General features: G+C 31.8%; 1 protein-coding gene across 1 annotated transcript; it reads left to right on the plus strand.

Moving 5' to 3' along the window:
- Window positions 1–138: 138 nt before the first annotated feature.
- Window positions 139–10,131, plus strand: LOC140439584 (translation machinery-associated protein 16 homolog). The gene is made up of 4 exons (XM_072529591.1): window positions 139–331; window positions 3,419–3,495; window positions 3,561–3,850; window positions 9,850–10,131. Exons 1-4 carry the CDS (start codon window positions 329–331, stop codon window positions 10,005–10,007), a joined length of 528 nt encoding a protein of 175 aa, XP_072385692.1. The 5' UTR covers window positions 139–328; the 3' UTR covers window positions 10,008–10,131.
- The last annotated feature ends 2,519 nt before the right edge of the window (window positions 10,132–12,650 follow it).

Consider the following 12,650-nt stretch of genomic DNA (forward strand, 5'->3'; position numbering starts at 1 on the left):
TAGGTTTCCTATCTATGGGAGAGATAGGAAAAAAGAATTCTTGTGTTGTATGAAGTCGAGTTGTCTTTTTGCTCAATGAGTGAACCTAATTATGACATGTCCATTAGTTGGATTACATATAGCTAAACAGGCCATTGAAAAATCAAGAAGAAGAAATTTTAAGGTTATCAAAAAGTGCAAAAGAAAAGGTACTTTGAGGTACTTTCCTTGCTGGCTGCTGGTACAAAACAGAAATCTGTGCAATAGCACCTGGTCTCGTTTATTTTTTTGGGCTTTAAATTACCAAAAGTAGTGATTAAAAGCCATTTTATAACTAGCAATAATAAAAATGGTAATATTCTAAAATAAGGTAAAGGTGCCAGTACCTGATAGATTCATTATTATTTTTGCTGTAAACAAATAATTTCCTACTTAAAGCTAGGAGCTTTCCATCACTGACTAAGAAAGTTGCCAGATGAAAGACAAATATTAAGAGGAAAACCGGTAATACTGCATATTAGTAACAATAAATGAATCTTTTTATTTTTTTTGGGCTATTCTGAACAAAAAAGGTCTTCTGTTATTTTTGTCGAAAGGTGATAGGTAGTTTTCGAGTTATAAGCGATTTAAAATCAAATCTGAAATATGCATTCTCAAGGCTTTGAAAACTCATATGTTAATTATTATTTTTGAGGTTGCCAAGTGTCTAAATTAAAGATTAAACATTCAATTTCAAGATCCTGAAGAGTAATTGAGGCTTATTTCAATTTAGAACGTTGTTTCCAATTGCCAAGTATGTGCGTCCACTCTACCACATACACAGACATACCATAGAGTGGACGCACATACTTGGCAATTGGATCAACGTTCTAAATTGAAATAAGCCCCAATTACTCTTCAGGATCTTGAAATTGAATGTTTAATCTTTAATTTAGGCACTTGGCAACCTCAAAAATAATAATTAATAAATGAATCAGATCTCTAAGAAGAAAGTCACAAAAATTTAATTAGGAAAAATAAAAATCTAAGAATATTTTCCCAGGAATAACTTAGAATTGTAACTATTTTCAAATTTATATCCCAGGTTTAGATGAAATAAGCTCTGACTTTCTAAATATTTTGCCAGAAGTGCTTCAAGGTTCCATCTTAGGTCCAATTTTGATTATTTTATACATCACCAATATTGACACTATGACACTCCCTCAAATGCCTGTAATTTTCATCTCTATTCATTGTAATAGTGATACATTGTAAGGTAATCTTGTAAAAACCACTAACCTCAAGGAATCCATATCCATAAATCAGCCAAAAAGGGTTAAACAGATAATACCTACCTAACAAACAAGAATGTAAGTAAGGATCAGTCCTCAATATTCAATAATGTTTATTCATGTTAAAAATATAAAATCTTACACATGTTAAATATGTATAAACCACAAAGAAACTAAATGCCTGTAGTTGGCTGTATACCATGTATCACAAAAAATTTTTATTTAAAAAAATTCCTTTATAAAAGGAATATTAGTATAAAGACCCTATTGGCCTACATCACAGAATGTTTTCAGAATAACTATGCCATCATCAGTGCTATCTGGTTTTACATGTTTAAAGCCACTAAATCTGTGGGCAAAACCCTTTAAATGTAATTAGACTAACTTTGATATTTAAAAACTATAATGTTTGAGTTATAAATGGACTTAGTTACATACTAACGTAGGACTCCACAGGGGTTGCTAGTCCTTAGACAAAGTGTCTGTGAGGCAACTTGCAAAAATTATAAAAATTAAAAACAATTCAATAAAATTAATTAAAACAAGAGTTTATTTTAGAAATTTTAAAGTTGTTTATAGATAAGTATTTATAAATGGAAAGTTTTTAATAAAAATTAATTAATATACCCTCCCATTATTCATGATTCTTTTTAGAATATAATGATAATCAAAATGAAATAATTAAGCATAAATACAATTTAATAATAAAAATGTATATGATGACTAAATCCCATATTATATTTAACAAATTTTGAAAATTACTAAAATCATTAAATAAAATTTTTAAAGAAAAAAATTTAAGATTTTTAAATTTTAAAGAACTTAAATGTGTAGTGTTATTGTGTAAAATATCAACAATTCAGTAATAAGCAGACATAAAATTTCATTAACCTGCACCTACTAATAACACTTCTGTCACATAAGAAGTATTCACTTCTGTCAGTATTCCCCAAGTGCTACACTCTTTTTTTTGCATAAGTTATTAATTTATTTATTAAATAAAGTTATTAATATGTGGGCCTCACTTTAATTTTGGGACCAAAATAACTCCTGAAAATCCAATCTCGCAGACTTCATCATTCCTATTCTATGACACCCACATCTCTCATTGTGAAAATCACTTGTTTGGCTCCTAAGCCAATATTCACCAATCACAGATATGCACAAGTCAATATCAACTAGTGGTGGGCTAAACTGTGATTGTGCAATCACAGGTATAACTCTGATAGAGATTCATTGTGATTTTTACTTATGATTGTGATTTAACAGAGCAACGAATTAGTCACATATTAAACTCTGAATAAAAAGGTGTTGCCATTATGGACCATCATAAAATTCTACATGTTATTATTTCAGTATATCCGATATGGTCTTGTGTACTTGCATGTGTTTTTTTAAAGTAGATGTGCTCATTTTATAAGACAATTTTGCCTTACAAATATTGCATGACTCATAATTATCATCCACTTCTATAAAAAAGTTGCATAAACTACCAATTTTTCCTTTTTTATTTGGCACTGATATCATTTTTAAAACGTATGAGAATAAAAGTGATTGAATATCCATACAAATATAACGAGTTACACAAATTTAATAAACTGAAACTCTAAATACCCTTTTCATTTTATTCAAATATTTGTTTACATACTAATATCACACTAATGTTCATATCCCTCCAAAGACGATATAATATTATTTTTGCCTTTGCATTCCTCATTAGAAAGAGACTTCACAATACCGCCAACTACCTCTATCTCGTTCCTTGTTATCTTGTTACATGTCTCTCATTTCACAACTTTGTGTCTGAGACGAGAATGTTATATATCATGTTTTTAGCAATCAAGAACTAGACATAGAATAAGACTGAAATCACAGTCACAGTATATTTTATTGTTATTCACAGGTCGTGATTGTTATTTTCTAATCACAGCTGTTAAATCACAGGGTAGTGATATTTAGCCCACCTCTAATATCAACCAAAATTTGTCATTTTTCATTCATATTATGTACCATTTTGTGCTTACTTATTTCATAATATATTGTATAAAGAAATGAAAGGCCTTTATTTATCATTCAAATATCTGGCAAATGATGCAACTTCAGCTACTGGTGCCTCAATTGTAGATTTTGCTTAGTTTTACTCATACTATATTAAATTTTTTATTTAGGGAAAGATAAAGCAAATAGAAAAACTAAAACATCCTAACAGTAGGCAAACCAAGATGTTAGCAAAGCAGATCCAAAAGTAAGTATTTCAGTAATTATAAATTATAAAATAATCATTATCACATATAATCAAAAAATTTTTAGAAAGAATTCTAGAGACAAAAGTAAATTGGCCACAACCTTAAAGTTAAATGCAGTAGGTGAAAAATGTAAATGGTTTGGTGAAATGTTGGATCCGGAATTTACAAATTTGACTCCAGGTGGTTTACACAAACTGATAGAGCTGTATTTATCTAGATTTGATGAAGAAATGGAACAAATTAGGTTAAAACATTCGATAGGAAACAGAAAAAATAGACAACATGCAAATAGGGAAGACATAATTAGAATGACCATTGAAAGAGAAAGAGGGGATTATAATACCTGTGGAATTGGTAAAAGCTTGATTAAAATTATTTAAAGTCATTAAAAATATGTAGTTTAGAACAATGAAAAATGTTGAAATGATCTCAAATCCCCAATAGACATAAGAATTTCAATATGTCCAATAGAATTTTACTATCCTAAAATTTTGAAAATCACGAGAAAGCTTGCATCCCTCATGAGAAAGCCTTGTAACTCCAAAATCCAAAATTTAACAGAGAATGCAAAAGCCTAATAATTTTAAAACTTGACTTCTTTAAAATGTTCTGTCTTGTAATGTTTTAGTTTATTATAGAAATCTGATTTAATTACATACTGGGAAATATGACCATAGAAAAAAAAATAGAGAGGTTACAAGTTTTGTATTTGTATGTCCTACTTTGGATTTATATGTGTTTCACAGTATGTAAGTTTTTAAATAAAATTATTTTGAAGTTTACTGGTAGACAATAAAATTGAAAATAGTAAGAGTAATTTATTGAAAAAAACTGAAGAAAGAATGACAAATTATTGAATGACTATTAAGGTGAACCCATCGAAGTGTGAACTAGTTTTCTTTTAGATGATTTAGGAGATGTTTTAAGTCATGATAGTTTTTTCCTAGAATGCTTACGGACTTTACTACATATACTTAAATTTGGGCACGTCTGTAACATCAGATTGTGGAAATTATGTTAAATTTTTTTTAAGTATACATGGTTCACACTTTCCCGTCAATTTGGGGTAAGTGTGACAATGGACTTTAGCTTACAACAGCGTGTGTTATTTTTGGGGCAAGTGTAAATAATCTAAAATTGCAAGAAACAACGAATTTTTAGTGTTTGAAAAATTTTAATTTATTTATTTTTAAGCAAGTTACAAACTTTTTATGATTTAAAGGTTCAACCCGACAAAATTTACGTCAAAAATAAAATGATCCCTTCTGTCTTTAACCGGTTCTGGTAAAGTTTTTACGATATCGTCTTCAAATATCATATCCGTGTCTTCTATATCAGTCCAAAAAAAGGTGTTACTACTCTTTTTATATTTTAAAAAGCACTATTCATTTTCAATTCCAATAAAATGTTTAAAATGTTTTTTAGATGTGTACTCTACAACAACCCAAACACCCAGCACAATTTGGGTCTTTCCCAACTCTCCAACTGTTGGCACGTCTTTCTCAATTATTTGCTCGTTTTCTTCAAATATTTCAGGATCTAAATCATCTTCAGAGTTAACATATTCTACCAAATCTTCTTCCGATTCTGAGCTACTAAGTTTCTTCTCGTTTCTTAATCCTCTTCGGTTTTTGAATTTTTGCTTCTTTTTTCTTTCTGCGTTCTTCTTCTTTTGTTTGTTTTTCTATTTTCTTTTATGTTCTTCAATCTATTTTCTTCTGTACGTTTATTCAGAACTTCTTCGGAAGTAACGACTTCTGTCCCTGCAGCTACTTTTTTTCTTTTTGAGCCCGAAGGACTTTGCTTATTTGTCTGTTTAACAGTGTTTAATAGCAGCTCCTCAAAACTTATTTTTGAAGAACTACTACTTGGAGTTGCATCAAAAATATTGGTATTTCCACAATCTGGTCTTTATTTGCCGACTGATCAATATTGCCGGCGGTAATAGCATCCATATTAGTATTTGCGGTTTAAGCTACAACTATTGTTTGGTCTTCTAAACTCTTTTGTTCTTTCCATCTTTTTAGGCTTTCAGGGTGGTATTTTTCCTCTCTGGTATGACATGACGGTTAAATGGATATATACCAGCTTTTCTAAACCCGTTTTTGATAATTTCTACGCTTAAAAGTTTTTCCATGTCTATCGTCAGAGAAAACTCTTTTTTTTTGGAATTTAAGGCCAGTATTATGTATCTGCCAGGTTACGAGTTGTTGGTCCCAAGCGTCTTTTAGAGACTTAAATACGGCTAAATCCAAAGGCTGCAGGAGGTGGCTGGTATGTTTGATGATTGTGATATCATTCTGTCGTTCTAATTCAACTAGTTCAATACTAATATGGGTACTATGACCGTCATATATCAACAGTACCGGCCTATTGCGGGAATAAACGTTTTTTTAAAATAATTAAAAAATACGTCACTCTCCATCCATCCATTGGGACTGGTAGCATAAGCAGTTCCCGGAAATGACTTCTTGTTATCTGGTAGCCAGGAATCCCAAATATTTTTTCCCGAAAGTAGTTCTGGAACTTGGTTTACCTTTAGCTCCCACGACTTTGGTTTTTTTGGGGTCGTGAGAAATAGATGTTTCGTCCATATTCCACACGAGTTGCGGCTTGTCGTCTAATTTTAGCTGAACTAAAGTTTTTTTGAGAATGTCAACATATTCTTGGATGTTGAAAGGATCTGTCTTTTTTTTTTCTTGAGTACTCCACAGCTTGGGGTTTTTTATGCTAAGTTGGCGACGTCTTTTAAAACTCCCGAAACACTCATGCCCAGGAGTGTTATCCTTAAATGGAGTTTTTATGTCATTTTTGGTAACAAATTCGCGAACAATCACTAGTAGTTCCAATCTGGATATTCCAAATCCCCACTGCTCCATAGTTTTTAGTCCTTGGGCCAATCTAGTCTCATCTTGGAGTGGATCGCTGGAGCCCTCACTTTCGAGTTGCTTTTAACTCCTCGAGTACCAGTCACATGGTAGAATAATGTTGTTTTAGGAATATTATAGAATTTATGTGCCCGGTATATCGAACAAACCCCTCTTTTGATCTCTGACACTGATTGATTTAAATCATCTTGGGTATATTTGGTTGCTCGATCCGACTTCCGTTTATAGTTTCTCACCATGTTAAACCTAGAATTAAAAATTAAAAGATAGTTTTGCAAGTTCACAGTTGCCCTAGTACACGTGGTCACATTTACCCCAGTAGGCAATATAAACGAGGTAAGTGTGACCTAAGTCATAATTAAGTTAAAAATTAAAATTGGCAATTTTGTAATACATACAACGTAATATAGTTGTTAAACAATCCTGCATACCATAAAATATTTACTTACCACCTAATACTCGCTTCTCACAAAATTTGTAAACAAAGTCTGCACACTAACATTAAGTTAATTCGTACTAACATACGCCAACGGTCAAATATCAAATTACTTGTTTTCTACAAACTGCGTATTTGCATAGATCGCTGTTTCAATAACTTAAGTTTCTACTCACAAGATGCCGCTGGCATCCCTAAATTGTAGAAAATTTTATATAGTATAGTCAAACTTGCCCTACAATCACACTTCCCCGAGTTTACCTTAATATACCTACCTAAATATACATAAATAAACACAGAATAAGGATATTGTTAGTCATGATGCAGATAATCATAGTACAAGTGATAATCATATTCTAACGAATTTTTAATTTCTTGAAGGTGTTCATAATATTTTTTTAATTTTAGTTTTTCATTATTAGCTTTTGAAATTTCTGTATTATCAGATTTATCAATTCTAATAGTAAAATTTTACATTCATCAGGATGTCCTAACTTATAATCTATAGATCCATCTGGATTATAACGAAGGGCTCAAATGTTCTGTACAGTTGAGTCACCTACTTTTTTTCGGGTCTTCTATTTACATACCGTAGATTTCAAAACGACGTAATTAGCTGGCACATTAATTTTTTCTTTAGGGGCGTTCAACTACTATGTAACACAATTTTTAAAGATTTTTGACCCCTCTCCTTCCCTCCCTCTCCAACTTTTCCTGTATTATCTACTAGTTTTTTTCAAATTATACAGGCCAGAAGCTTCACGAACTTTCTTGTGCTGCAAATTGAACATGTAATGCTTCTTTTATAATTCTTTCATTTCTGAAGCCACTTTACTTTAGCCGCTCGTATTTTTGTTCTGTTTCTCTTTAGTTTTTCGTCTGCCTTGTCAGTAGAAGTATTGGCAGACCAAGAAAAAGATGCTGTGATAATTTAAACAATTTAGGAGGCTAATATTGAAGAAGAAACAGGCTTTAAAACCTACATACAAGAAGGACGAAGAAGAAGAAGAAGTCTGCCTTGTCCTTGTATTGCCTTCTTTTTAGAAAAAGGTCTAGTCTTTCTACCGTCCTCCATTGAATCTATTAGTTACAGTTACACTATGTTCTTTTATTATCTTGGTCTGTGTACATGAAATAAATTCTGTTTTCTTAATATTTTCGGTTGTTCTTATTTATTTCATGTGATTGTTTACATCATTTTCTATTTTATTTTTGTTGACATCTGAAATAGTAAAATTGTGTTGCTGGTGTTTTTCTCTATTCGTTTTAGCCTAACTCTTGCTTCAGCGAGTAAAGGGTTGTGATTAGATCTAATATCTGCTCCAGAGTATGTCGTAACTCTACTGATGGAGTTCGTAAATCTTTTGTTGATAATGGAAGAAAGAGGTAGGTATTTAAATAACAATTCAGTTGGAGTCAATAAGTACTCCTCAGTCCATAGCTTTGACAGACACTCAGATGCTTTCAATACGCATCTGAATATGGTTCTGACATTATTAAACCACTTGCATCAACTTCGTTGAGCCAATCGGCATCCTAAGGCGATGTTTTTTTGTAGCACACGATGCAGAGAACCTTATTTGCCCTTTTCACATTTCACATTAGTGTGCAATGTGAAATATATCCTACTGGTTGCACGTATTCTGTTGTTGAGGTCGCATTGTAGTGATAGATAAAAGAAATCGTTTGGCACCTGCTTAAATGCTTTCAATGGAGGCGACAGATCAAATTAAAACCTCACAAGAAGTGGTGAAAACTTGCATGATCCTTTATCTAACTGAATAAGTACCACGAGCTTACTTGGAATTTCAAGGATTGAGCAGGCTTACTGCAGGAAATCCGGAAAGACAGATTTCAATGCACTCGAGTGGCAACAGCAGCATTCGTCCGCGCATTTAATCACTTACAAGAAATATTGTGATTTGCGGATGTGAGTGCTATACCATGCCAGATTAAGTTCTGCTAGACCCCCAAAGCTATTTTCAGGCTTTCTGAATTTCGCCAAAACATCGTAGTTATCAATTTGCACGTTTTTTTTTCAACTTTTGATGGCATTACAGTATGGATCCAATTTAACAACACTGACTAAAGCAACGTGTTTCTGTGTATGACTGACAAGGAAAACAAAATAAAAAGGACGTACAGTACAGTCGAAGGATTTTCCGTGAAACATAAAAAAAAGGAACAAAATAACAACATTGTACAATACAATCGATGGATTCCCCATAAAACATAAATGAAAAGGATTGTTAACTTAAGATATTTTAATTGCTAAATTTATTCTTTAAGAGTGTAGGCGCAAAATTTCGGACCAATGCTTCTTAAATCCATTCATTTTTTTTCGAGTCCTGAGAAAACTAATAAGTATTTTTGAAAAATTTAAATGCAGAATGAAAGATTACATTATTACCAAGGGCTATAATGTTTATAGGACTATACTGGACTATAATGTTTATTTTAGTAAGTTACAGGAGTGAAAAAAAAAGAGAAAATTAAGTGTGATTTTGAATTTCAAATATCTCATTCAAAAGAAACTTTTTGTTTATTATAAGGGACTTTCGACCCTCGGTAATAATGTAGTCTTCCATTCTGCGTTTAAATTTTTCAAAAATATTTATTAGTTTTCTCAGGATTCGAAAAAAAACAATGTTACGTAACGCACCGTAACATTTTACAACACCTCCTCCCTCCAATAATTGTGTTACGTAATACTTGAACGATCCCTTTCAATCGTAAATCATACATTTTACCCGCAATTCTTACAACACACTTTATGTAATAATTATTAAAGTGCTTTGTATACACTGATGAAATTGTACCTATTTAAGTAAAAAAAACTTTTTCTTATTCTTCATTTTCCCTTTTTATGCAACAAACCACTATCCACGTGTATCGCCACTTTTCTTTTATTATCTATTTTATTTTACAACAATTATGTATCTCCATTTCATCCTCAGCGTTTCTGATTTTTCTTTTGATTTCGAATAAGAGGTTTAGCACTTTTTTTTAAATATAATTTTAATTTTTAGAACTACCAGATGTGTTTGATATTAATCAATTCAACTACCTACTACAATGGAAGGGAGAACTTAGGTATTTACAAAATTTTAAATTCAAAAAATTTAGTAAGAAATCTTTAGAAGACGAAGAAGGAAAACGTCACAAAAATGCTAATATCATGGAGTAACTAGCCGATTTTTGTTAAAGTAAATAATTTAAAATTTTAATTGAAGTATAAATATTGCTTTGTGTACATATATACATAGGTTTGTTAAAAACTGTTCTTTTATTAAAGTTATATATTTGATACATTTTTTCGTTTCTTTCCGGTCCTGAAATATGTTCGATCTAGATAGAATACTACGAAAAAATAAATATAAGAAAAAGCGCTGAAGAGTAAAGCGTTGAAACTTTGAAGCGTTTAATACTTAACCTTCGGAGTACGGAGATTATTTTACTTACTAATATTACGATGATGTGTCAAGCGTGACCCATTCTCATTTTATTTATAAGGATGTTTTAAATAGTTGGTATTATTAAACAGTATCTTTAATTCAACTAAAAACAAAGAAACATAAAAATTATAATCCTAAATTATTATATTTAAATGTTCACCAAGACCAAGTACCATGGTTCACCATCCTGCTCTTTTTGGTAGTAGTTGCATTTAATTTTGACAATATAGACTTCGCGTTTTGAATGAGTATTAAAAACAAATCTTTTACACATGTCACACCTTTTTGAATATTTATTGTCACTACCCTACAAGAATAACAACGACCTTGTTTTGTTGCAGATTGCGACACTTCTATTTGCTTTTTTACACTAACACAGGTGGTCTCTATTGCAGCGATTACGGATTTATGGCACCCGGTAGGTTCTTATTGTATTGCTTGTGTACTCTCGGATCAATTTATCTAAAATATCAACTCCACTTTTGGTTTTGTTGTAATCCAAAATAATCTTTACTTATGATCTTCACCAGAAATTTCATGTTCATTGTGTAAGGTCAATAATAATACAACAAACTTGTTAGGCTTGATTACATATGAAACTAAAGTAATGTTTCTAGTGAACAAAAATTTTGAAGAATACAGTGAGCGATCTGTCATTTCAAGCAATGATTTGAGTAAACTCTTTCTATTTTTTCTGATAGTACCCAAAAGAGTTAAATTTTTGGATGGGAGTTCTTCAGATAAAGCAATATCGGTAAAAAAATTATCAATTGTAATATTTCTACCAGACCTATACCAATGTTCTGCAAGTGTTTTGACAACTCTTGGGCCTTGGTTACGTTCAGATTGATCACCAATCTTTCCAGTATATATCTCAAAGTTACAGCAATAAAAATTTTCAGCGTCACATAGGGTCCAAGCCTTTATACCGCATTTTTCGGTTTACTAGGTATATACATCACGAACTTATATACCTATACTTCAAAATACTTATAAATCTATCCCGGCTTAGAGATGCTTTATAAATAGGACGCGTAAATGCATTATTTGTATTGGACCATAAATTATGCACCTTCTCATGAGATTCTCTGAACTTTCCACATAATATAAGTATACCAAAGAAAGCACGCAGTTCGACTAAATTACCGTCAATCTAATCCTTAATTTTTTTCTCGTACTTAATCTTATACGCAGCTATGGACTAAATAGCTCTCTTATTGGTATACTCGAGAATCATTGACATTATACTATCAGAAAAAAAAATTAAGGCATCCATCCATGTCTCAATATTTTGACTTTTCGTAGTGAAGCCTAATAAATTACATGCCAACGTCTTACCCTTTTTTGGAGCTAAATAACGCCATGTTCGTCCTTCGCACATAACATCAGACACGTTAGATCTGTATTTTCAGAAGTTGTCGCTAAAACCTCGTTTTCGAGTTCAGTAATTACCTTCATGTGGTTCTGGCTCATAACCGTTATTATCACTCGCTTCACTATTGCTTTCATCCAGCTCTGCAACGTCATCTTCTTCACTATCTGATAGGAGTAAGGCATACAACTCAGCTTCACTCAAAGGCTTATTCTTTTTCCAAATTTTGATATAATACTGCACACTTCAAGATTGATGCTTGAATTAAATTTATAAACAAACGTGAAATACCGCTTTACACCAAAGTTAGACCTCTCGTCTCGGAAGTTCTCATAGAATATGCCTATTAGACACTACATTTACTCCCAAGGCTAACTTCTATCAACTAATATTTCTACAAACATAATCATTTGGCCTTGAATACGTTCACTAGTAAACAGACAGCTGCGTTTTACGTGTACCTACAAACATATTGAAAATATTCTTCAAAATCCGAAGACCGGGTCAAGACTGACCCGGTGTCATAGATGAACTTACGATCAATCGGATTTGTAAAAAAATTATTTCATGAAATATTAAGAAATCGGTGAATTTCGGGTCACGCTTGACCCAGTCTTCGTACTCCTAAGTTTAAAGAGTTAAAGCGTATCTAAGAATTTGGACGTATGATCGTTTGAACGCACGATGACATTCCAATAGTGGCTCTAGCAATCACATGTATTGATCGCTAAGATTGATAGTGAAATATGAATAACATTGGTTCAAGTGAGACCTGTTCTTTGGGACAAAACAATAGAAAGAGATTATTCAAGTCCACAGTTTTTTGGATCCAACTCACCGATATCAATGTCTTCGTTTCCGTACAGTATTGATTTTTCCAAATAAATAAGTAAATAATTACTCTTTCTCGTAATGCGGCTCACTTATTTTTATATTATAGTTATGTATGTACTTTTGTATTGGTCATTTCGTTGTTTCATTTATCGTAATTTTCTTTGTACCT

Source organism: Diabrotica undecimpunctata, chromosome 4, assembly GCF_040954645.1.
Source record: "Diabrotica undecimpunctata isolate CICGRU chromosome 4, icDiaUnde3, whole genome shotgun sequence".
Taxonomy (NCBI): Eukaryota; Metazoa; Arthropoda; class Insecta; order Coleoptera; family Chrysomelidae; genus Diabrotica; species Diabrotica undecimpunctata.